The following is a 27,250-nucleotide window of genomic DNA, read 5'->3' as shown; positions in this document are numbered from 1 at the left end:
TAGTTTTTTTAACTTCAGGCTGTTTTCTATTTATACTAGACTCTTCTTTCCTCTCAGTATTTTTCTACAGTTTTATAGAAATCATGTATTTTTGCATACTTTAGAGAAAAACCAAAACCTTTCCTGATTTCTCTCCCCTGAATTCTGCAACTGGGTATTTATATTAACTAGTCTCTTCCCCTTATTTTCTAAGATGATATGCTTTTTCCTTTGCTTCGCAGTATCTTTTCATAGGTCTCATGGCTTATTTTCATGTCACTTTTGCTATTTATTAATGGTTGTATCATATGAATTGCCCTTGGTTATACTATATTATCATTTGAGGAATGGTGGGATTTTTATTCTCATATCTCCAGCTACAGGGCCAGATAATAAAGTCAGTTCCTATTCCACTTCCCATTTTCCAGCTGGCATTTCCTAATATTCTCAACTATACAGAGGTGAAAGCTTCTACATCCTCCCATGCTTCTCTGTTATCCTGAATTGTCAAAAGTCATAAAAAGCTACAGTTTCCCTCATTCACAACTACTGCTTTTTTACTTTTTTCCTGACTCTTTCTTCATCTGTGTTTGTCTTGTGATGACCATTCATAAAATAGAGTGGTAAAAGAAATAAAGAAATAAATTATTTACTATTTAAGACTAGATATAGAAAGACCAGGGAGATAGTTAATAGCATTACTTCAAACAGCCCAACAACTATCAGTTACTGTGTTTCGGTGCCTTTAATGCTTTAATCCCTCGTGTTTATTGATGACGGATGCTCTGAGGGTCAGTGGCAGTTCCTGACCTAAGAGTTCACTGCCTCTTCATCCTTGCTTTCTGTACCACTCTCTCTCAGGCAGGTCTTCTCCCTAACCCTCAACTCTCCTCCATCCCCAGGAATCTTCACACATGCCTCTTGGTTGCCTGAGAGCAAGATGTGACCTCCTGAAACACTGATTTTTTGTTCGAGTATGCCTCTTTCTTTTCCAGGATCAAAATTCAATGGTTCCGTTTGGGTTATCGTCAAAGCTGTTAGAGGAGTGTAAGCTGATGAGTTCATAATATAAAGTTAATTTTCCAAATTACATTGACAAGTTGTTTGCACAAAGGTTTGAAGCCGTAGTTTGCTACTTTTATGACTTGTCATGGTTGTGATGCAATCAATGTGGTTTTTAGACATCAATTTTGTACAGAAAGAACCACTCCAAGTTAGGTTGTCACCTGCTTTCGTTTATCAGAAGTAACAGTCCTGTATATCTTTTATTCTATTTCAATATGTCTTTTTTTCATGTTATTTCTTTGGGTAAGTAAAATATGTCAGTCTCTGGCCAATCTTTTAATTTCCCCAAGCATAATACCTCTGGAGTCCTACAACAATTTTTTCCTTCCTCTCATGAATTTTTGCACTATACTTTTTCTGGTGAAATATCTCTCCCACTATATTGTGAGAATTTTTGGTGTGTGTGTCTCATTTGTCTTTATCTCCACCATGTATAGTACAGTTAGTTGGCTTATGGTGAACATTTAATAGATGTAGATCCTAAGAATATTTGCTAAATGGGAAAGAAAAAAAACTATTGCCCTAGGGGAAAGAACCCTCAAATTATTACATTAAACTGCTCCAAGAATCAAGCGAGTAAGTATACAGCAAGTCAGACCCTGTGTGAGGAGCCAGTGGTGGAGGCCTCAGAGATAAACTGAGGCCCATGTCACCCTTTTAGCAAAGTGCCAACAGAGCAAATGGCAAAGCTGACTAGGACAAATGGGGAAACTTCATGCAGGAAGCTGAATTTGAGTTTTTAAAATAAAAATGTCTAATTTCTTTTTACTTGAAATGCAGGCTCTGTATGCTTTCTATTAGACTTTTTTTTTCATTTTAATAACATTAATTTTTATCTGATTGCAAAGTAATACATATTTATAGTATGAAATTTGGAAATTACGTAAAAGCACACAAAAACACACACAAAAAGGAAACTTAAAACCCATAACCCCACAACCCCAAGATAACCACTATTAGCATCCTGGTATATTTCTAGCCATTTTCTCCCTTAGGAATAGGAATATATACTTTCTGTTCGTTTTACAAAAATGGGATGTATACTGCACCTATCTTTTTGTAATGTGCTCCTTTTCTGGTTAATCTTTGGCTAAGTAATATTGTTCACGTTTTTTTCATTCTGTGAGTTTTTCTCAATGGCTTGAGAGGATCCTAAGTATAAGAGAGGTTCTGAGTAAGCACACCTCAGTTCAAATCTTATACCTGGCCCTCTTCAGCACTGTGGCCCTGGGGAGGTCACACAGCCTCTCTGTAACTCAGCTTGCTTTTTCATCCATAAAATAAAACAAAATCAACTGCCACATAAGATTGTTTTAAGGAATTAATAAGAAAATATATAAAAAGCAGCCCACTGCTTGACACATAGTGTGTGTCTAACAACTGATAGCTATTATTGTTTTTACTGTATTTCATTTGACTAATTTCCTAGTAATGCCAAATTTTCATTATTAAAACAATTCTGGAATAAACCTACATCTAGGTAAATCTTTGCACATATGTATAATTATTATATCAGGATAAATTCCTGTTTAGAATTGATGAGCCCAGTGAGTATCTGAAACTTAGATTTTTGATACAAGGATTACCCTCCAGCTACAATTTTCATTCTAACCAACATTTTGTGAGTGTGCCAGGTTTCCCTTCTTTTGTAAGAGGTTGTTTTATGCTGATCTGTAGCCTTCATTTAATTCAAACAATCTTGAGAGAAAACCTACAAGCCCTCATATTTTGTGTCATGATACTTGTGGGATAACAGTGACTTATATCACCTCCTCAAAGGTTGATTTAGAAAGCTTCCTTTTTCTTTCTCCTCTTTCCTCCAAAATACACTGCATCAAAGAGTCCAAGCTATCCACTAGAAAATAATTCAATTTGACTTATTTCTACTTTATCATTCTTTTAGGTTGTGCTCTATAAAAGTAAAAGGATATATAGGGTCCTAAGAGTTCCAATATTGAATCAGAGTGACACCAAGCATTAGCAATTATCTAGACATTTTTCTACCTGGTTTTCAGCATTATTTCAGATACTCTGAACATCCTGAAATTCAACTGCCTTAAAAAAAGGAATAATGAGCAACATATTTTATTTTGCTTTCGTGTTAGTTTATTGGTGTGAAATGTACTATCAGTTCGACTTATGCATTCCAAACAAGCAGTTTAACACTGATCTGTTTAATTTGATCTGTAGCTTTTCAGATATTATTTTAGATAGACAAGAATGTTTTAATATTTTAACTTAATTTTCCCCCGTGATGCTCATCTAGTGTATCATTTGGGCTCTACTTTATGCTTTAATATCAATATTGCAATGTCTGAATTATAGATCTGAGGGATTGCATTGATTTATATTTTAATCTACTATTGTTATCCACATAAAGCAAATCTCCCGTATTGAAAGGTCATTCAAAAGAGGAACTTTCTGAATATTTTGATTTGATTCTCATTTTATGATATTATTTTATGCACAAATATTGCCACTAAAAGTTTTGAATATCTACTTTGGGTTATTTTTCAATAATCCTGAGTCACTTATTCAACAAATATTTTATTGAATGCCTACAATGCACTAAGCTCTTGGGATATAGATATGAGTTTAGAAGTTTAAAAAACAAATATGATGCTTAAGCTTTAATATATATATAAATATACATTATATACTATATGTTTATTTTATATATATATATATGTATTCAGTAGCTTATTTCACTTGCATTTCACATTAATTTTTTAGAAGTCCTAAAATTTCTACAGAGAATACAATGGATTAGGGAAATTTTTTTTTAATATTTATTTATTTACTTATTTGGTTGCACCGGGTCTTAGTTGCAGCAGGTGGGCTTCTTAGTTGCAGCTCACTGACTCCTTAGTTGCGGCAGGCGGGCTCCTTAGTTGCAGCAGGTGGGCTCCTTAGTTGCGGCAGGCGGGCTCCTTAGTGTGACATGCGGGCTCCTTAGTTGTGGCATGTGAACTCTTAGTTGTGGCATGCATATGGGATCTACTTCCCTGACCAGGGATTGAACCCAGGTCCCCTGCCTTGGGAGCATGGAGTCTTAACCACTGCACCACCAGGGAAGTCCCTGGAGAAATATTTTGAAGTTATGTAATTTTCAGTTTCTTTTTAGAACATTACATATTACTACTGTACAGTAAGTTACTGTAAAATGCAAAAAATATACAAGTGACTCTGAAGACAAACTTTCAATTTCTGATTAAGTAGAAATCATCTTGATAACAATTTTAAAATAAATAGTGAAGTAAAGTTCACAGAAAAGTATCTAGTACCTTCATTTATATTTAAGATACAATTTAAAAATTTTTCTTAACCATCCCCTCTCTGTTTCTCTTCCTTGGTGTACCCTATTATCCTAGATTTCATCTTGTTTTTCTTTCCTCTGTAATCTGTCGATTCAGGAATTCTCCCTTGGATGTACCTGTGGGTGGTCCTGAGAGCTGATCCCCAAGCCCCTGATCAGTAATTCAGTTTAAGTTTTATTTTTTATTCAAAAAAATGAGTGGAAAGTTCTATGCTCCCATTTGAGGTCTTCAGTGGAATTTAATCTTGCTGCCAATGCAGCCCTGGAGTGGGAGGGTCTGCTAGAAAAAAATTAATGTAGCCCCTTGAGACCTTCCATTGAGTGTGGCTACTGTACAACCTGCCTTATACTTAGTTTCAGTTCCCATTGAGAAGTTCAAACAAGAGTGGTTCGTATTTGACTTTGTTTTTCCCCCACAATGGAAAATATTAGACACTAGCTAAGTAGGCCACAGAGAGTGAAAAGCCTGAATGGAAAAGGTGGTGAAGGAAGTGAGTCCGTAAGGGAAACTTAATAGAAAAAAGGGGAAAGAAAATTTCCAAATTGATAAGAGAATATTAAAGATATCTTGGACTCCAGGCAGAATGGATAGTAATATTTTGCTAAGCCCATTGCTTCCTTGCTCCTGTTTCTCATTCTTTTGCAGTTGTCCTGACCTCCACACTCTGCTCTCACCATCCTTTCAACACATTGCTCATCTATACAGAAGGCTAATGCCCGAATAAAGCACAAATTCCTTAGCTTAGTAAATCATCAGTGTTGGCCACAATCTAGATCTACTTATCTGACCTTATCCCTAACTCTTCTTTACATGTTCCCTTTTCTCCAACCAGTTGAGACTATTAACTTTGCCCCAAGCAAACCTTCTGGCTTCACCTCTCAGATTGTCCCCTTGGCCCAGAAATGACTGTCATCCTTACTAGTTGAAATCCTACCCAAACTCTGAGACCCAAATGCTTCAGGAAGCTCTCCCAGTCACAGCAGCCTAAACAAGCCCTCTCTTCTCTAGACTTCTCTCATAATGCCTCTTGTTGATTAGTTATGCATGCCTTATTTTCCCTGTAAAATCTTAAGCTCCTTGTGGGACAAAGACCAAAGCTCTTCTCTTTATTTCCTCTATAGTTCTTAGCATATTGCCTTCCTTATAGTATCTGAATAATAAAACTGTATTGGATGAATAATAGAAAGAAGTCTCATTAGGATTAGGCAATCTAACACAAATTTCACATTTTTATGCCTGATTTTATAGTTTCTTCAGTATAGAAATAAAAACAGGTATATGAGTATTTGTTATTAAATGGAGACTTTTCAGTACCCATAGCAGTGAAATAGAGCAGGTTGGTCCAACAGGAACAGAACTTCCCACCCTCACTTGATGTCCAGGCATATCTGAGCACCCCTGTCTAGTGCCCAAATCACTTACACCATGGGAAGGAGGACTGAAGTACCACTAGGCCTCCTGAATTCCTATTTGTAGATTTTCTCTCCAAGGAATGTCATTCCTTTCTTATTAAACTATATATATATAATTGCCAATGATATTTAGATGCTTTTTAACTGTAAGCCAAACATTACAAATATTCTGTTGGTCATGCGTGTGGGGAGAAACGTCATGTTTTTCTCCCACTTAACTTTTCTGTGTGAACTAATTCCAAATGTATCTGAATTTTCATAATTCAAAGAAAATATATGTGCCAACATTTTGAGAACAAATAGCTGCGAAGCAAAACCTGCCAGCATACTCCTTGGTGACATTCAGTCATTAAAAGCTGTGTACACAGAGTGAGCTACCTAAAACTGAGCTCAGATGCAAATGTGAACACTCCTCAATTAAAATTACATTGTGTACATTAAAACTTTCTTTAGAGGCTGTGGAATTTTCAAGAAAAATACAGCTGAGCTTGACCTTAAGTACCTTACCTCATTATTTTTTTGTCATTTCCAGCTACTAGTCTCTCCAAAGAAAACAACTTTCTTTGTTTCTTTTAGTTTTGTGTGTACCCTGAGCTTTATTCCCAGTTGCTGCTACAAAAAACTGAAATGGTTCCAAACACCACTATTGTTTTTCTTTTGTTTTTTTCTGTAACTAATATTTAAACATCAAAGGTACTCTGGTACTTTTATGTTGAAGAATGTATATAAAATCACATTTTCCCTAAAGGTATTTTATTTGCTGTCCAGGAATTTTTTTTTTCCTTTTTTAGCTGTTAGACTTCTTTTTTAGAAGTCATCTGAGTGGTAGCCTTTTGATTTCACAGGATCACTGGCGATGTTATGGAGGACGAACTGGAGTGGGGCCATATTAAAAGCAGGGAGGTGAGATAGAGTTTTTTTAATATTTTAAGATATTTAAAAACAAAAAAACCCTCTCAGTTTTCCACCAAAAAAATCACATTGTGATGACCAGTGACCCTGGGAAATTTTCAAATTAAAGCACTTTATAAGGGTTCCTCCCAAAGCTAAAACTAAAAAATAATGTTTCCATCAAAAAACTTCTATTGTTATGGCAATTCCCATGTAAGTCCTTAATGTATTTATTTTAAGAGCCTATTATGATAGCTCTTACATAATATTTTCAAAGTTTTATTCATTCTGTTAATTTGGAAAATGATTAGCCTTTGGTTAGCTCTTTTAAAAAATTATATATTATATGAAGGAAAATGTTAAGTTTGTATATCTAAATCTTTTTCCTAAAATGTCAGTTTTATTTCCTTATACTTAGTAATCATATAGAACATTGTTTGTTTTCATTTAAATATGTATCCTAAAGAAGCAGGCATTATTGTTGTTTTAGAATACTTGTTCAGTTAGTGGAATTAAGTTTGGAATGCTTAATTGCAGTTAGTGGGTAGGAGTAGAAATAGAAAATATTTGATGACCATGAAAGAAATCTAAATATTACCAAAAGTGGCAATACTGCATTAATAAATATGAATGTGGATCAGGAGACTCAACTGGTAAAAGTTAACAATAAATACATGCTAGAAAAAAGTAGAACAGAGACATTTTCTCACACATTCAAAATGTTAAAGGTATTTCTAATTTGATATATGTGATCTCATAAGTAGACTGTATTAAATGAACTGCATCTTCAAATTTCTGTTTTGTTCTTAATCAAAAGAAAAACTAAGGAATGGCAATTTAGGGTCAAAAATAATGCTACAAACCAAATTTAGCTTTAATTACTGTCTAGCCAGAAGAAGGAATAAACTATCAGCCAAGACCACGATTCTTTGATCTCACATTTCAGCCTTCTTGTCCTCCAGATGAATGAAATGGTCTTTCCTCAAATGTTCAACAGGCCTTTTACCATTTGATAGGACAGTTATTTTTAAGAAGGTTTAAAATGTGATCTGGAAAACCACATTGACTCTATGTGGCATATTTGCTATTCTTAGCCTGGTTGAATAAGCTGGAAGTGGATGAATAATGCAGGTTAGAAAGAAAACAGATGCTAAATATTACAGATAGGAGGGTTTTCCAGCAATGAGACTTTCATTTTAGGGCTAGTTTTTGTTGGCACTTTTGGCATTATGACGAGTGTTGTTTTTCTCTCCAGCTGTTACACATCTGTATTGAAGGCTGGGGCAATTGGCGTTGGTCAGAGCCCTTCAGTGTGGACCATGCTGGGACTTTTATTAGAACTATTCAGTACAAGGGTCGAACTGCTTCACTGATCATCAAGGTTCAGCAACTCAGTGGAGTACAAAAACAGGTAAGTTTCTTTGTGTTCATGGCCCAGACACCTCTTAATCATTTGATGTAATTAATGGAAGGGAAACTTAAAGAAATGAAAATATCAATAAAAAAAAATCACACTGCCATGCCCAGCTATGCCTACTCCTACCATGCACACGAGCACTTAATAAGTTCTTTCTGATGTTCCTGAGGATGATGATGGCTTCATACCCCTTGTCCCATGTCTTTTACAAGAGCTGCTAACAAGCAGTAAACTACTGATTTTCATTTCACCTCTTCTCCCTGTCACCACCTACCTTCTGGTGGAGGTGCTAATGAGCTGTGAAATGGCCAAAGCATCTTTACTGAGAAGGAAAAGAAGTCAGGGATGGTGGGGACTCTGGATAATCCAACAGTGGATAACCAGGAGTTGACTCTCATACATGTAAGAATAACCTGCACGAAAGTCTTGTGATTCTTTCCCATGACAGAGTGGGCCTGGTGGGTCTCCAGCAAGCTTTCTTTTCCTAGGAGTTAATATTAACTGCAGTAAAAATTCACTGCAGTCTAACTCTTGGCATATAAAACTTCAGCTCTCAGCACATATTTTTATATATTTTATAAAACTTCCTTTTGGCTGTTTTTGAAGTTCTAAGACTGCAAAGGGGGAAAAAAAGTATCTGACACTTTTTTGTGTTCTTAAGATGTGAAAATGTGGTTTTTAAAAGATGTTTTTCAAGCATGGAGCATATGACAAGAGTAGAAAGAAAAAAAGGAAGTATTAAAATCTGAAAACTGGCTTCACTGCACACATAATAACTGGATTTGTCATAAGAGTTTTAACATATACATCTGCATCTGGATTGTAACAGTCTATCCAGAGCTTATGTGAACTGAAGACGTGATAGAGACAGCACTCAGTCCCTAGAAAAGGAAAAAGGGAGCTTTCCATATTGAGCACCTGGGGCTACTCCATTGCTGTATGCCGGGGGCAGGCAGGAAGCAACTGGTGAGGTGAACAGTAGGACCTATACCATATACATTCTTGGCCTGCACCTAATCAGGGAGCTGGACTTCATGTTCTCATTATTGTGGGCAGCAGAAGTGAAAAGAAACCTATAGCAGAGGAGTCTCAGACAAGAAGCATGGGAGAGTCTTCCCAGTCAACTGACCATTCCTCCAAGTATTTGTTGATTGCCTCCTGTAGAACAGAGAAAAATGAAAGACACTAAGTATGTAACAAAATCTTTGCTCTTAAAATGTAAATTTACATAAACCCAACAATGTGTACGACTGACAGTGAGTGTGAAAGGAATTTAGAGGTTTCACTAAGAAGATTTGACTTGAGCTGGGCTTTACAAAACATGTCGAATTTAGATTAAGAGAGGGCATTCCAGGTCAGCAGTATAGGATAAATAAAGATACAAATATGGGACAAATGTGTCTTACCCAAGGACTCATGAGGGGACCAGTGTGGCTAGTGTGGGCTTTGAGCTGGAAAGTCATAAGAACAAGAAGTGTCTCTCCTATCTGCCCTTAGAGCTCTCTTACATGGATATGCTCTCAACAAATATCTGCCCAATACACACTGGTTTTCTGATTCTGTCACTCATGGTCTCTCAAGAATGCCTCGTCTACCTTCCCATTCACCAGCATGCCTGAGAAAAGGTCATACAGCATCTGTTTGAATACTCCAAACGATGAGAGTCTCATTCTCTCACACATCAGCCCTTCCCATTGTTGGTTACTTCCAGCTGTTAATGAAATTCTTTCCTAATTTTGAGCCAAAATCTGTCACCATTCAGCCAGTTTTTACCATTCCTCAGAACTTGTGAGGCATATGCAAAAAGCACACAACTCGTTACCTCTCCTCTATGTTACAGCCCTCCAAAAACATGAGAGAAGGTAGAATATTTCCCCTTAGTTTCTTTCCCTCTAGGCTAGTGGTTTTCAAACTTGAGTATATATCAGAATCTCCTGGAGGACTTCTTAAAACACAGATTGCTGGGTCCCACCCCCAGAGTTCCAGATTCAACAGGTCTTGGGTATAGCATGATAATTTGTATTTCTAACAAGTTCTCGGGTGCTTTGACCACCACAGCTCTGGTCTGAAGTTTCCCAATTCATTCAAGTCTCTGGCATGTGGTTGCTAGAACATTTAACAGTCAGTGGAAAGGCAGGGTCCTTCCGTGGAGAAATCTTTTCAAGGAATGTCCTTGGTAGTTAAGATCACAGGCAACCTGGCTAGCTGCGTGATTATCAGCAAGTTATCTAACCTTTGTGAATCACTTTTCTAAAATGGGAATAGTAATAATAGTGCTTTCCCTCATGAACTAAGTATGAGAATTAAATGAGTTTGTTTATGTACAGTGCTTACAACAGTGCCTGGCCCATTGTCATAATCCAATAAATTTTAGCTACAATTAAAATAATGAACTATTCCCAGGCATAAGTAATGCTGGTTGGACTTTTTTGTGTTGCTACATTAATGCCTCATTCTTGCCATAGATTTATCTACTTTCACGAAATGATATTAAATTTCAGGGATAAATTGATACATGCAATGTACCTGAGCAGATACTATTGCAACAGTATATCATAAGCCCAAAAAGTTGGTCATGAAAAACACATTTTTTTTTAAATTCTCACAAAACTTTACCTACTTTTTTTCTGATTGGAAAAGATTTCTCAGTCCTAGTACTTATTACCTATATGACCTTAGGCACATTTCTTAACCTTTCTATGCTTCATATTCCTTTTGTAAAAGAAAGCACCCAAGAAATACTAGTTCACAGTGTTATTTTTATGTTAACTATTATAAAGTATATCTGGAAACACAGAAAAGCCTAATGAAGAAAACTAAAATTACCCATAAATCTACCAACCAAAAAATATATTCTATTATTACTTTGGTGTATTTTTTCTGCTCTTTTTTTCTATGCAGATACCTTTTAACCAACTTGAACTCTGATTGTAATTACAGTTTTTCAACTTGTTTTTTTCCCTTAACATTATATAATGCTTATTTTCTCATGTTATTTAAAATTCCTGAAGTTATCCCTTTAATGGTTGCATAGTGATTTACCATATGGTGTATCTAACCCCATGTAGACACTTCCTTGTTGTTGGACATTTAGTTCATTTCCAATTGGTTACTATAATAGATCCTTAAATAAATATCTTTGTGTATAAATATATGTCCAAATTTCTGAGTCTGTCCTTAAAATAAATTGCTATAAAATTTAGTTACCTGCGCAAAGGATATGAATGTGTTTGTGGTGCTTGATGCACATTCCCAAATTAAAAAGATGTACTTTATTCCTCAGACAAAATTCATCGTTTTGTCTTAGCAGAGTCTTGTTGGGGCTACACTAATCTTTTAAATAATTAAATATATATTTGTTCTAAAACTTCTGCTGATTTCCTGAGTTTTTCAAACCATTAGCATTTTTTAAATCTTAAATATTTATGAGGGGTTCAAATCAGAACTAAAAAAAATTTCCATACATTGAAAGTTAAGTAGTTCTTTTAATCACTCTCTCTGTTAATGTCAAATATACAGATTTTAAGGCTTCTGGTGCCAAATCACATTTCAGAACTTTTCCAAATGTTATTTGTACTGGTAAATGTTAATAATCCTTTTCCGTGGGGAATGCCTCTCACGCTTTTCTCTGCTTCTACCTCATTTATAATAAATACTCTTAAAAAAAAAAAGTCAAATCTAGCCAAATAGGAAAGGAATCTTTGGAGAGCCAATAATGGAAGCATAACCAGCCATTGCATTGCATTTACCTTTTTGAGAGGAAGTGTCTTCTTCTCCCACAGGAGCTAGGAAAGTCCATTTTACATTCCCACTATCATGGAAGGTATATACACATATAACTATATTTTGAGTTGTAGCATTTCTTGTCATCGTCAAATGAGATTGAGCTCTATATTGGGGCCATTAAAAAAACTTAGCAGAGTATGGACACCAAGGGGGGAAAGCAGTGGGAGGTGGGGGGGATGAACTGGGAGATTGGGATTGACATGTATACACTAATATGTATAAAATAGATAACTAATAAGAACCTGTCGAATAAAATAAATAAATGAATTAAAAAAAAAAAAAACTTAGCAGAGCGGGGAAAATTAGAACACAGAAACAGCAATTCGTTTAACCTAGAATGAAGCAAATGGAAAGTGGGTTATACTGAACCCAGGTAATACGAGGTTCAGCAGACCACCATGCCAACCTCAAACCAACTGTTGCATGTGTCAACATTGTAAAAAACCTTTCTAGTCAGTGTTTTTCTGCCTTTACCCTCTCTCCCTCCCTCTCTGTCTCTTTCCCCCTCTCTGTCTGTCTCTGTCTGTCTCTCTCTTTCTGTCTCTCTCTCTCTCTCTCTCTCTCTCTCTCTCTCTCACACACACACACACACACACACATGCAAAAATGTATTATTTCTTTTTAAATTGGATTTTTTTTTATTGTCAGGGTAGGTTAACTAACATTCAGATTAGCGCTAGTTAAAGTACATCAGACAGGATTTCCTCAGTTGGCCAGGTTAGGAAGATAGGAACCAAGCTTCCAGAAGAGCTTCGTAGATTCCTGCCTCCCTCACATCTTCGCTTCTTTCCTGCTACCCCACCTGGGCCTGGAAATTTGCAATAAACCACAGCTGCCTAATTATGAAGCCCCATTTGGGGAGGAGAGTGTGTGTAGCTCTCTGATATACCTTAACTGCATTAATACACCACGGGACAATGGAGAATTGGCTAAAGCTTGCCTGAACAGTGACGTTTGGTTACCTTGTACCCTGCCTTTCCTGCACCCCTCTCATTTCCCCAATTCAGTGAAAATTGACCACACATAAAATTTCTCAGGGACTTTGTACATTATACCACTACTCATGCACATGTATTTGCTTCCGTGTTTTCCATCCCTTCATTGAGGAAAGCTTTACCACTCTAAAAACCTAAATGTACATATGAATGTATGTATATATATTTGTATCTTTATACATACACTTTTAATCATGGTTAAGATATCATTTTCCAGTGCATCTGGTGCTCTGGAGTTATTCTTTAATATTGCTATTCTTCTTGGCACTGATCTAATAAGAGTTCTGAAACCTGCTAAGTAAAATCATATGTGGAGATCTTCAATACACATCTTTGTGGCTTTGGGGAAAGAGGGGAATTAGTGTGAAACCTGGAAATGTGTATTAAAGAGAAACCCTACATTAAAAAAAATTAAGTAGCTGTCTTCAACTGATAAATTAATCTTGAAATTCTAACCATAATTTTCAAAATAACGGCATTGTAAGTGTTGCCACTTTGAAGAAAAGCAGGCATGGCTTTCACTGAACCCTGCGAGGGGGCAGCCATGAAGAGCCCCACGCCAAGGAGCAGCCATTTTGGATTTTCCTTCATCTAAGTAGCCTTCCCTCCCTGGCCACTTTTAAGGGTTTTCTTTTTATCAAATTTGAAAGCCTATTTAACAGGCTTTTTGGTTCAAAATGAAACTATAAAAACCCACCAAGAGGATCTTTGTCTTTAAACAAAGTGAGTCCCAGATGGTTGCAGAGATTCTGTGGTTTCTGTGAGAGACAGCCAAATCCTCTCCTAAATCTCATGGGGCCCAAAGGTTCTGAAACAAGAGCACTGAGCACACATTGCCAGGCCTGGACACATCGGAATAAGAACAGAGTTAAATACTGCCTCAGAGTTTTCTATTGTTTATTCAAAGTTGGGCAATGCTATGGCGTCATAAGGCTTATCATGAGTGCCTAGTCTACATATGCTAGAGAAAATCTTGTGTTCATATTTCAGTGGACTTCCATGTTTGTTATTTTGAAAATATTGTTTTAAGAGATTATAATGTCCAGAGTATCTAGGGGAAATGTAACAGTTAAGCATAGCTTGGTTTTTACAGATGTGTTCCTTCTAAAGAAAATTCAGAGGAGTAGATAGTTGGAAAATAAATGTTTAAGAAAATGCTAAACCTCACTATTCAAATAATGCAAGTTGAAACAACAATGACTTTAATTTTTGGTCTGTCAATCTAGCAGATTTGCTTGGGGTAAATAATAGTTCATAGTTGCTCACATTTTTTGTGTGTGAATAATAGTTTTGTTTAAAATGATAGTTGCAAAGTACTCCTAATGACATAGGAAAATTTATCAATTAGGATGCTTTCCGCTTGAAGTTACAAAATAGGGTTTTTAATCTTCATAGCAAGCTAAGGAGGCAGATACTATTATTGTTCCTATTTTATGTTTATTATCTCACATAACAAAAAGGAAGAAGGGAGACTCGGATGTTGGTTAATTAAGCAACTCAGTACTGTATCTGCTTCTCTGCTGTCCTCTTGAATTTGCCTTCCTGTCCTCAAGATGGCTACAAAAGTTATATCCTCTCCTAACATCTTCCATGGCAGAAAAAAAAACGAGGGTTTTCCCTTCTCAAATTGTCTCCCTTATTATCAAAGAGTAAAATCTTTCCCAGAGCCTTTTAGCAGTCTTCCCTTTTTATATTATTCACCAAAACAGAGCTCCATGTTCACCCCTAAACTAATCATTAGCAAAGAGGTAATGGAATTACCACAATTAGCTTGTACCAAACCATATTCTGTTTTCTTAATTAGTAGGTATTAATTTTATGAGATACAGACAGTCAGGATGGTGAGCAACACAGACTCTGGGCCAGACCATCTGGGTAACATCAGGAAAGTTATTCACCATCTCTGTGCTTCTGTTCTTTTCCTTGTTAAGATGAGGAGTCATTGTAGCACCTGTTTTATGTGGTTGTGAAACAGGAGGGAAGGGGGCAGGGCACAACCTTTAAAAGAATGACATAGCCATAGGACATGACAAAGACTGTTTAGAACCAACTGGGTCCAAGATGGCAGAAGATTCGACTTCCAGTAGACCTTGAGCCTCATTATACAACTCATTGTGATACATTAGCGTGCTAAATGACACACCTACCAGCGCCATGACAGTTCTGAGGCCAACCATAAAAGGTCAAAAAGTGGGCGGTGGCCCAATTCCTGGAAATTCCCACCCCTTCCCCAAAACAGTTGGAATAATCCTCCCACTCATTAGCCCGTGAAATTACCCAGCCTATAAAAACTAACCACGCCACATTTAGAAGCTCTCTTGCCTTCTGAGATGGCCCACACTCTGTCTGTGAGTGTGTTTCTCTCTAAATAAATCCACCTCTTACCTATCACTTCATCTCCAAATTCTTCTGCGACAAAGCAGGAACCTTAAATTCACCAGGAACAGTTGCTGTGAGAATAAAAGAGATAATTTGTGAAAATACTTTGTATCAGTCATGGTTCTCCAAAAACAAAAAACAGAACCAGTAGGGTGTATGTGTGTACACACACACATATACATATATACGTACGTAGAGAAAGGGAGGGAGAGATTTATGATAAATTGGCTCACACGATGATGGAGGCTGAGAAGTCCTAAGATCTGCCATCTGCAAGTTGGAACACCAGAAGAGCTGATGTGTAGTTCCAGTCCAAAAGCCAGCAGGCTAGTGTACCAAGAAGAGCTGATGTTTCAGTCCATGTCCAAAGGCTGGAAAAGACCAGTGTCCAGCTCAAGCAGTGAGACAGGAGGAGTTCCCTCTTACTCAGGCTCTTTGTTCTTTCACGTCTTCAGTTGATATTATAAGGCCCACCCATGTTCAGAAGAGCAGTCTGCTTTAGTCAGTCTACCAATTCAAATGTTAGTCTCATCTAGAAACACCTTCACAGACACACCCAGAGTAATGTTTGAGTAAAATATCTGTGCACCCCGTGGCCCATTCAAGTTGACACATAAAATTAACTGTCATATCCTTAGACATACATGCTATACATGTATTACTTAGTATACATTTTATAACCTGGAAAAATATTACAAATAAGGAAAACAGTATGTGACAGTCCTGTCTTCCTCAGTCATGGTGAAAATTCATATTACACAGGATTTGCTTTCTAAAAGTATTCACTGCAGAGGAGTAAATTTTGTGTTATCTTTTCAATTTCCACCAATTTAAGAGATATTTCTTAATGCCTGCTCTGAACTATACTCTTAGCTGGATGAAAAGTTAAATAATGCATGGGTTTAATGGATAATTCTGTGTGTTTTATAAAGATAATGCTTCTATGCTGTAAGAAAACCCTGAATAAGATAAAATATAATTAGGCTTCTGACTTAAAAGTTGTTTGTATTATCAGTTTATACAGAGATTTCGTATTGCATAAGAGTGCAATAAACCCTTGGAAATCAGCCGCAGGGAATAAATTGATCACAATTGTCATCTCAGCTATGAGAGCTGAAGTCTTGTTTCCAGTCCCCTTCCTTTTTGACTGCTACATTGTTCAATGCCATCCACCACCACCTTCCAGTCAGTCTCTTCTCTCGTGGCTTCAGCAACCCTGCATTCTCCTGACACTCCTTCGTCCCTTCTCTGACTTCTCACCCTGAGTCTGTACCTAAAGTCTTGGTCAGTTACTGGGTTTGAGCTTCCACCCTCTTTTCCAGGTAAACTGTCTTCCTGTCCGCACACATTTGTGAGGCTTTAATTTCACAAGTCTTCCATCTCCAGTCCCACCTTCACTCTCAAGCACATGACCAGCCTTTGTAGCTGGGCATGGATCCTGCCTACATGTCTGTCCTTTGAATTCTGCAAACTCAACATGACCAAAGCAAAGTCCCGTCTCTTCTTGGAAGCCTCTTTTTCTTCTTGTACTCTCTAAATAAGCTAACGATTTCATTTTCTTTCCATTAAAATCAGCATAGTTTACTCTGTCTGAACAAGGCATACCTTGTTTTATTGTGCTTTGCTCTATTGAGCTTTGCAGATACTACGTTTTCATCAGTTGAAAGTTTGTGGCAACCCTTCATCAGTTGAAAGTTTTTGGCAACGCTGCATCAAGCAATCCAACAGCATTGGCTCGCTTCGTGTCTCTGTGTCACATTTTGCTAATTCTCGCAATATTTCAAACGTTTCCATTTATTATTATCTTTGTTACAGTGATCTGTGATCAGTGACCTTTGATGTTACTATTGCAAAAAGATTACAACTCGCCGAAGACTCAGATGATGGTTAGCATTTTTTAGCAAAAAAAATTTTTTTAATTAATGCATTTAAATGTTTATAGATATAATGCTTTGAATACTTAATAGATTACAGTATAGTGTAAACATAACCTTCATATGCACTGGGAAACCAAAAAATTCATCTGACTCCCTTTGTTGCAATATTTACTATATTGTGTTGATCTGGAACCAAACCTGCCGTATCTCCAAGGTTTCCCTGTATTTCCAATTCATGGAATCTGAATTGATGAAGTCTTATTGATGGATGGATTGATTGATTGTCTTTCAGATTATCATCTGTGGAAGACAGATTATCTGTAGTTACTTGTCTCAAAGCATAGAACTAAAAGTCGTTCAGCATTACATTGGTCAAGATGGACAAGCTGTGGTCCGAGAACATTTTGACTGCCTCACAGCCAAACGGAAATTGCCTTCGTACATACTAGAAGACAGCGAACTGACCGAGTTGTGTGTGAAGGCCAAAGGAGATGAAGATTGGTCGAGAGACGTGTGTCTGGAATCCAAGACCCCTGAGTATAGTGTTGTCATTCAGGTATGAGAAGTAGTACAATCCAGAATAGAGCAGCTTTAAATTTTTAAATTTCTCGTTATGTTCTTTATTCAGTACAGCACTTAATTTATTAATAAATGATATATACAAAAGAGGGGAGGCCTGAAATAGTATAAAAAGGCTTTGAATATTATTTCTCAAACTTTTTCGTCCCCATCCCACGACAACACGTTTGTATCAGTTCCAGTCGTTCTCGTAGCCAAGACTCTACCCCTCCCAGATGGAGATGATTTCTATCTTGAAAAAGATTCTGATGCACAAGGGCTGTGGAGGGACGGGAGGGAATAAAGGGTGTCCTCCCCACTTGAGAAGCCTTATGATGATCTGCTACTTTTTTATCTCTTTCTCAATCTCCACCATCATCACTTTCATTCCCGTAAAGGACAAATCCTCCCTTTTGTTCTCCCACTCACTCTTATATCAGTCTCTCCACATACAAATCCCTTTATCTTTACGGAAAGAATTGGCCCCATTGACTCACTGCACATTCACTTTATGCCATAATGAAGTCTGTTTTTGCTTGTTCTTTTTTTTTAAATGGCTTTTTTCTGTAACTTTAAACTTTTTGTATCCTCCAAATGGATATTATATCTGTGCCTTACTTTGATTAATTAGTAAACTGTTTAGTATTTAATAGAACCCTTTTCTATCTCATGTGCAGGTGCCATCTTCAAACAGTTCTATTATTTATGTCTGGTGCACAGTTTTGACTTTAGAACCCAGCTCTCAAGTGCAACAACGAATGGTAAGTGCTTTCTAATCCTAAAATATGGCATATGACTTTGACCTTTCCTGTTCTGAAATAAATTAAGGTCAGAGTGACCCAGGGAAGAGATTTATTACAAGTTTGTTTCAGCGTCAAACAGCTGGAATACTGCAACAAAGCAAATATGAAAGTTGTTCTGTCCTTTTATTTTTATAGATTGTGTTCAGCCCTCTTTTTATCATGAGGAGTCATCTTCCAGACCCCATTATCATACATTTGGAGAAAAGAAGTCTGGGATTGAGTGAAACACAAATTATTCCAGGAAAAGGACAAGAAAAACCACTGCAAAACATAGAACCTGACCTTGTACATCACCTAACATTTCAAGCAAGGTACTGGGAAAGTCCTTACATTTTCTTAAGAGAGATTCAGTAGAAAAGTAACTTTGTCCTACTGAGGGGGTAAGGGAGGATAGAGTTTTTTGTATGATTTCTTATCTTATGAGAATGTTATTTTTAAATTGCCCTGCCTAGTATTCTCTTATTCTCTTCTACAGTTTAAGATAAAATTCAGCCCCTTTGGATATAAATAAGAGGGATGATCAGAAAATGTAATTGACACATAATTTCTGTAGAGGAACAAGAGATCTCCACCCAAGCATTGGGGAGGAAAGGCCACGGCCCAGATAATTCCCCAAACTGTGTCATCATCCCTAAAGCACCAAAAATTGACTCACTCTCACCAAAAAAAATATTGGTCTGTGATACATCTGATAATCATTCTTGTTTTTTCTTTCCGTTTCCTAGAGAAGAAGATGATCCTTCACATTGTGCTGTTCCCATCTCAACATCCCTCATTAAGCAAATAGCCACTAAGATACACCCCGGAGGCACAGTTACTCAGACCCTTGACGAATTCTATGGTCCAGAAAAGTCCCTTCAACCCACATGGCCCTATAATAAAAAGGACTCTGACAGGTAATGTCCTCTAGCAGTCTTTTTCTACAAACATTTCTCAACATTAAGAAATAAATAACCGTTCACAAAAATCTTAGATACCATAAAAACATTTTTAAAAAGATGTTTGCATGTATCTGTCAGATTCTGACCTTTTATCACCTAGCAGATGTATTCCGTAGATTGCTTCATTCTTAATCTCGAACATAATTGCATGAAAAGTTTCTTTCTCCTGGATGCAAATTTAGCATTGCATGACTCTGGTGTGAAGAGGTGTCATACAGGAGCGTTGTGTGTCTGGAATCCTTAAACACATTTCATGAATCCTGAAGTCATCACGTTTCATTGAGTCTCTTGGATGTGGTATTTGGCACAGGAATGAGCAGCTGAGCCAGTGGGACAGCCCAATGCGAGTGAAGCTGTCAGCCTGGAAGCCATATGTGAGGACCTTGTTGATAGAGCTGCTACCCTGGGCCCTGCTCATCAATCAGTCCAAGTGGGACCTCTGGCTGTTTGAGGGAGAGAAGATTGTTCTACAGGTTCCTGCTGGCAAAATTATTATCCCTCCTAATTTTCAGGTACTATAACTTTTTTTTTAAACTAATAGGAATTCTTTCCTTTCAACAACCAGCTTTTATTCTGAGGTTGCATTTATGTTCTTAACAGAATCAATCAGTTGTGGAAAACTGTCCTCCTAGATGCATATGTAAAGGGTATGGAATGTTCTTTGATATTCAGAGACATCTCAGATGTCTTTTTTTTTTCCCCATCAGCAGTATTCATGCTTGAGTTATCATTAAATTTGATAACTTGTACTAGTTACATTCTCATTTCCATTGTGTATAGGATGTTTGACAAGTATTAGGATTTGCCTGCTCAGGATATGTTAAGAATATAGAGCCATATTCTGTGCTAACCCACCCCCTAGATATTTTTGTGGTTCTTACAGAAACTCTCAGAGATGTGCAAGATGGATAAGAAGTAAAGATTTCTCAACAGCTATTTTTGTCAAGGCCCCTTTTCCTTTATAAGTGGACTTGCCTGTCCATATTCATGGATGCCCCCTGTTAGTGATAACAGCATAGAATCATTAATAACAAGGGAAGAAAAACTTAATTGTAAAACAGAATTTCATAGGAAGATTTTATATTCCATTACAGGAGAACTTTCTTGATAAGGCTAGCCCAGTTCAAGAAGGCACATAAATCTGTAAGAAAATAGAGTACAAGGAATTTCTAAATAAAATGTTTTCCTGATAGGGAATAATTTGAGAGTCCTTTTTTTTTTTGAGCTCCAGTTTATAAACATCTTTATCCAATTGCATTTTTCCTTTTTTTTTTTAAATAATCATATGATGTTACCTTAAGGAATTGGGATGTTAACCTACATGTACGTAGTGTTACATATTATTCTTTTGTCAAATGAAATGAAACCTTCAGTTTTTAAGCCTTTGGTATATAGGGTAGTCACAGTTTAGATTGATGTTCTTTTTCCCTCCTTCAATAAATACAAATTCCATTGTGATTCAGAGAAAGCACTGGGAACTAAAATAAAATGTATGTTGCCATTACAAAATAAAAAGGGATTTGGTTGCCTAAGTAGACCTATTACATAATATAAAAAATTCCTACGAATTGAGGTAAAAATATCAAAGTTAAGAAAAATACTTCATAATTGAGGCATTACTTTTCCAGGAAGCTTTTCAAATTGGAATATACTGGGCAAATACAAACACCCTGCACAAGTCAGTAGCAATTAAACTGGTCCATAACCTGACATCTCCAAAGTGGAAAGATGGAGGTAATGGTGAAGTTGTGTCATTGGACGAAGAAGGGTTTGTTGCTGCCGAAATAAGACTTGGTGCTTTCCCAGGACATCAGAAGGTAAGATCAAAGTCGATAAAAGTCTGTGTGGCTCAGGGGATAGCATGCCATCCCTTCAACCTGTTTAAAATGAGTCTACCCTTTTCTTTTTTAATCCCTTTTTGGTATTACTTGTTCCAAACAATTTTTAACAGTGTAACGTGATTTCTTAGACCTCTCTGTTCTACAGTCGTTTTTTTTTTCCTTTGCTAGTGATAAAAGCTGTGTCACATAGTTTATCCAATAACCTCTCTATTTCAGAACGCTCAGCAGTCACTTGATTTATTGTATGTAGGGGAAAAAAGTGAACTTATTCCCAAATATCCACAAGTTGTACTTGGCCTCCTTGTTTTAGAGCAGGAGGTAGAGCTGCTAACATTCTGAGTATTGAGTGAAAGGACAAAGGCTCCTGCAGCAAAGGTTATATTTCTGGAAAGGGCATCCTGAGCAAAATGATGTGGAGTTGTATTATTGAACAGCGGACTGGTACTCATGTTTATGAAGATGAATACCAAAAAAAATGAAAAAAAAATAGTTATTTAACTAAGTATAAGTGGTATGTGCTTTTCAACATGAATCTTTTCTAAAGTAGTATATGAAAACCAGTTAAGCTGAATAATATAGTAACAAATCACATTAAACTGTATGTATGAAGTAAGTATCATAGTGTACCATGTAGAAATCTCATGCTGTACTTAATGATATCTTCGTTATTTTAGCTGTCCCAAATCTGAAAAAGAAAGGATGCTTCATCAGGGTAGTATAATTCAGAATGACCTTTCTCTGGGGAGAAGCTAGATTTTGACAGGCATCTTCAAAGAGCCTCCTGAGAAAAGTTAGGGTCGTTTGGTGACTTTTTAAAAATAAATTTCTCTGATACAAAGTAGTAGGTCTTCAGTATTCAAGGCTGGCACCCATTTCCTCAAAGTTGTCTGGGCAACACATGTTTATGCTCTGCCGGCCAAAATACTGTAACACGGGTGTAAATGGCAAAGAGCTGTAAGCGTGAATCACCCAAAGTTGAATAGTTGTAAGTTGAGAACTACCATCAAAACCTGGAAAAAAAGTTATGATATACAGTCAAACACCCAGTACCTCCAGCACCTCACAAAGTGGCCACAGCAAGTGCGAATAAATGTTAGTGAAGGAATGAATGAACTGTTGGAAAATATAATATTATTATATTTATATCTCATTATTCTCTAGTAATGATTCTCAAACTTTTTAGTCTTTGGACCCCTTTACACTCTTAAAAGATACCGAGGACCTCCAAAAAACCTTTTGTTTATGTGGATTATATCTATTTGATATTTATCAAATTAGAAATTAAAACAGAAAATTTTAAACACAAGAATTCACAGACGTACATTTCATTAGCCATAAGCATGATGACATCATGTGTCATATAGCCTCTGGAAACCTCCACTGTATGCTTACGTGAAAATTAGAGTGAAAAAGACAAATAGCATCTTATTATTTTAAAATTAGTTTTGACCTTGGGGCCCCCTGAAAGAATCTCAAAGACCATCTCCTCCAAGGGTTCCCAGACCACACTCTGAGAACTTTCTTGACGTTACCACTTGCTAGATGGATATCTCTGGGCAAGTAATACCTTCTCTGAGCATCAGTTCCTCATACAATGTGATAGGACAATGAGATGATACACACCGTGGTTAAGAGCAGCACCAGGGAACCAGTCTGCATGGTTTCTAATTCCAACCCTTAGACCCTCTTTATCTTTGTGACCTTGGGCAAGTTGCTTACCTCTTTGTGCCTCATTTTTTCTCTTCTGTAAAATGGGGATAATATAGTAGCTACCCCATGTGGGTGTAGTGAGCATTCTGTGAATTAATATGCATAAAGTACTTTCAACAGGTGGAGCACAAGAAGGCAATATATGAGGGTCAGCTGTTACTATTTTCTTCAACATTGTCATCATTATTTAAGTTCTCAGAACTCCCCTTGGTCCAGGTACACATTCAGTGAGATAGCTGCTAGGGTGAGCATGAGGATAAGGGGAATGCTGGGTTGAGTTCTTTATGTTGAAAAGGATAAGTGACATCTGTTTATGTATAAGTGCTTTATAAATAAATATTTTGTGAGGGAATTGGTTTAATTACTTGAAAACAAGTCTCTGTCACTATACAATAACAGGAAAAGTAGCCGGTTTGCTAAAGCACCCAGTTGAAGAGTAAATAGTGACCCTTTTTAGGGACCAAGACAATTTTGAGACTGAAAGCGAACTCTACTAAATCCTCTGGAACAGAAGATAAAATTGATACTGTCCTGTGCAAACCAATGGATAAAATGACTTTTAAAAATAATCAAGAGGTTTTTATATGCCATATGATTTTTTTTTCCCTTTGGAAGCACCCACTTAAGTATCAGATTTAATTTGAATTTATGTATTATGTTCTGTTGTTTAGAAGTTGTTAATATTTTCATTAATTGATGAAATACATGATTGGTGAGTCAAAATACTCTAAAGATTGGGCAGAATAAACAAAAAAACAGTGGTTAGATGCCACGAAGTAGGTGGCAGTGCCTTAACTGTATGCGCCTCTTCCATCCTTGTCAAGGGGAGTGCTAACCTTCTCTCCTTTCATACAACACCCATATAATATTTTAAAAATTACTCTTTCCTCAATTGTCCTGCAGTTATGCCAGTTCTGCATTTCCTCCATGGTACAGCAAGGCATACAAATTATTCAGGTTGAAGACAAGACTACAATAATCAATAATACACCGTATCAGATATTTTATAAACCACAGTTATCTATCGCCAGACCCCACTCTGGAAAGGAGGTAAGCAATTCAAAGATGATTGTTTTGTCTAAGTTTTCATAAATGAATAATAATTATTATCAACTTTTTTTTAACCTGGAACAAATCAAAAGCTAACACTGAATATAGGTAAAGATTCATTTATTTTTGCTTTCATTAAAACCATGGATGCTGGGCTTCCCTGGTGGCGCAGTGGTTGAGAGTCCGCCTGCCGATGCAGGGGACATGGGTTCGTGCCCCGGTCCGGGAAGATCCCACATGCTGCGGAGCGGCTGGTCCCGTGAGCCATGGCCGCTGAGCCTGCGCCTCCGGAGCCTGTGCTCCACAGCGGGAGAGGCCACAACAGTGAGAGACCCGCGTACCGCAAAAAAAAAAAAAACACACACACACACACACACACACAAAACAAAACAAAACAAAACAAAACCATGGATGCCATGGTGAGCACTTCCAAGATACTTAATGAGGAGACATCCTACCAAGCAGGAGATCCAGACCCACTGGCAGCTGGGTGCTGCCGGCCCCATCTGCCCCCGAGGCTGCAGCGCTCTCTGCCAGAGCTCACTAACACAAGGCCCCACCAGCAGGAAGCGGGCCTGAGGACTGGCTCAGAGGCTCCTGGAAAAGAACATCTGCCTTGCAGGCCACCGTGCCTGGAGGAGCCCTGTGTGAAGAAGGCTCAGCCCCAACGGAGCCCCAGATCTGGGAGCGCTGAGCTCTGTGTCCACGAGGAGAGGAAATGTGAAAATGCACCAGCTCATTTATGTTAACGTCTCTATGGCAGAATACGCGGCAAATGAATCCAATATTCAATTCTTTATACAGTTCAGATGAACAGTTTTATTTTAAGAGAGTAAGGAGATATTTTAAAAGGATTTGAAAACAGAATATGCTAAGTGGTATCTATTGTTTTACGCTATTGAAACCATCATATAGAAAAGTATTATTTTTCTTTACTTTCATCTGAATTTATTGTTAGCCCTTACTTTCAGCTCCTAAAAATTACATTAGAGCAATACAGTAGGATGAAAGTCTTATTCTTCTAAGCCTACAGTGCATTATAGTATTTATAAAAATGTCAGAGTAATAGAATTTCATCTTGGTTCGTTGAAGTATTGATAAAATAAATAGGTGACCAGAAGTACCCTGGTGGGAAGTAGAGGTCAACAGTAATTGCGTTGTAGGCGAGGATTTGAGGGAAGATCCAGCATGAGCCCTGATAATTTTCCTGCTTCTCCCCACCCTAGGGCTTCCTGAGGCATTGGGTCAGGGTTTTCGACACTGACACTTCCTCATCTGAAGAGGGGCATAATTTTGCATTCCTTGCAGGTTTTGGGTGAAGCTTAAATGAGGTAATATGAGTAAAAAGGCTGGGCACTCAGGAAAGGAGAATTGCCAGCAGTCACCTCAATACCAGCATCACAATGGGCTCCTTGAGAGAAGGGGAAGGCCCCCATCCTTTCTGCAGCTGAGGGGGCCCCCTTTTTCAACCCCGACCCTGCTTCGGGCAGGTGTGGGAATTGTTTAAAGACATGGTAATCCCTGCCCTCTCAGGGAGACTGTCTGGGACAGTGGGAGAAACAGCCAAGAGCGAAGGAGGAAGCCTGGCTGCTGGCTAGGCTTTGCCACACGCTGGCTTTGTGATGCTGGACAAATCTTCTGCACTCTGGGAAGCAGCTTCCTCGGCTGTGAAAGAGGAGGGCCAAATAAATTATCTCTAAAGGTCCTTTTTATGTCTACAAACCTGAGACTCTCTAATGTGCCAGAAACCATGTGGAATTCCAACGGACGGTTGGAGATCAGAGTTTCCTGCTCCCTCAGGATGAGCCTTCAAAAAAATTTGTCTTCTGAGCCCCCAGTTTACCCTTCTGTATCTCATTCAGATCTCTTCTGCCCAAGGTCCCCCGGGGTGCCACCCTTTCAGTCCAGCCATACCTCTCTAGGAGGACTCCCTCCCAACAAACAACGCTTCTACCACATGGCATGGCTTTTCTTTGCAGTACCTGGGGGTATTGAGAACTTTGCATCACCTTTGAAGTCACACCAGTTTTATCATGTTTCATTATGCCTAGAAAAGCCGACCCTGTTCTTCCTGCTCCTTGTAATTGTCTCATTAGAGCTTTCTCTTGGGAACAGGATTTCTAATATTCCCATGTCCCCCACCTGGCCACCTCCTGAGAATATATGTTATAGTTTCTCAGAAGCTGTGCTTTAAAAAGTGTAACTTCTCTGTATGACTGTAGTAACTGTGCTCTCTCTGCATTGTCTTTTCTTTCTTCAGTATTTTCATGTTCCAGACAGTGCTACTTTCAGCATTTGCCCAGGTGGCGAGCAGCCTGCTGTGAAATCCAGCTCCCTTCCTTGCTGGGACTTAATGCCTGATATCAGTCAGTCAGCGCTGGATGCATCCCTGCTTCAGAAACAGATCTTGCTGGCCTTCTCTCCTGCCGCAGTTGCCGACAGGTCACAGTGCTGGAGCCTGCCAGCTCTAGTTAGACAAGAGTTTCCCAGACAGAGTGTGTCAGTGCCCTTCGGGAACTATAGGGAAAATGGATTCTGTACCAGGTATTTTACATTTATGTGAATGCCCTTCTTTGCTTCATCCAGGTGCCGGGAGAAATAGGAGAATATTTGCAGTGCTCACCACACGTAAAATTAGGTTTTGCTTTTATTTTTCATGGCTTCTAGATTTTGTATACAACTGGGCAAATGTTATGATCACACATGGGTTGTCCCAGTGTACTACTGATGAGATTTCTCCCTTATGCAGCTTCTACTAGGGGGAAATGTGATGTTTGTACCGTAGAATAGCAGAAATCTATCATAATGAAAAGATCACCTTCTTTTATGGCTTCTTAGCCTCTGTCAAGTGATAAGAAATAAGGGTTAAAATATGAGAGAGTCAAGTTGGAAAACCTCTTCTTTTCCCATATTTTACTTTTACTTCAAAATGGAATTTTTCTCAAGTCATTAAGAGAGATAACTTAGATAAACACAAGTCACAGAAGACTCTGTTCTGTGGTTGTTCCTGCACGCAAGTTACTCCAATTACCAATTACCAATTATGCAAATAGCAACCACAGAATCAAGCCAGAGACATGTAATGGTTTGTTCATACCGGACTTTTATTTTGCGGTCGTTTTGCATGCAATATGTCCTTTCTGTAGCTGTCAGGAATAACTTATTTATGGTATATATAAAAAGTACAAAAGAAAACATATTGTAACCTTATGAGAGGTACCTTTTTTCG

The 27,250-nt window shown here is 37.7% G+C and overlaps 1 protein-coding gene and 1 pseudogene across 5 annotated transcripts in view; one reads left to right on the top strand and one right to left on the bottom strand.

Annotated features, from left to right (window-relative positions):
- Positions 1–27,250, top strand: part of VPS13B (vacuolar protein sorting 13 homolog B) — a 778,183-nt gene that overhangs the window by 706,350 nt on the left and 44,583 nt on the right. For all 5 annotated transcript variants that reach the window (XM_029222782.1, XM_029222780.1, XM_029222779.1 and 2 more), the window contains 9 exons: positions 7,920–8,075; positions 17,411–17,674; positions 18,354–18,437; positions 18,615–18,790; positions 19,205–19,375; positions 19,731–19,932; positions 21,049–21,237; positions 23,875–24,021; positions 26,282–26,565. In XM_029222782.1, the coding sequence (XP_029078615.1) occupies positions 7,920–8,075; positions 17,411–17,674; positions 18,354–18,437; positions 18,615–18,790; positions 19,205–19,375; positions 19,731–19,932; positions 21,049–21,237; positions 23,875–24,021; positions 26,282–26,565 (1,673 nt within the window). The remainder of the gene's footprint in view (positions 1–7,919; positions 8,076–17,410; positions 17,675–18,353; positions 18,438–18,614; positions 18,791–19,204; positions 19,376–19,730; positions 19,933–21,048; positions 21,238–23,874; positions 24,022–26,281; positions 26,566–27,250) is intronic.
- Positions 23,722–23,829, bottom strand: LOC114895745 (annotated as a pseudogene).

The sequence above is a fragment of the Monodon monoceros genome, unplaced genomic scaffold (assembly GCF_005190385.1).
Source record: "Monodon monoceros isolate NGI ecotype Baffin Bay Population unplaced genomic scaffold, NGI_Narwhal_1 Super_Scaffold_14, whole genome shotgun sequence".
In the NCBI taxonomy this organism is placed as follows: domain Eukaryota; kingdom Metazoa; phylum Chordata; class Mammalia; order Artiodactyla; family Monodontidae; genus Monodon; species Monodon monoceros.
The sequence above is the reverse complement of the archived record's forward strand: the minus strand, read 5'-3'. Positions and strand labels throughout refer to the sequence as shown.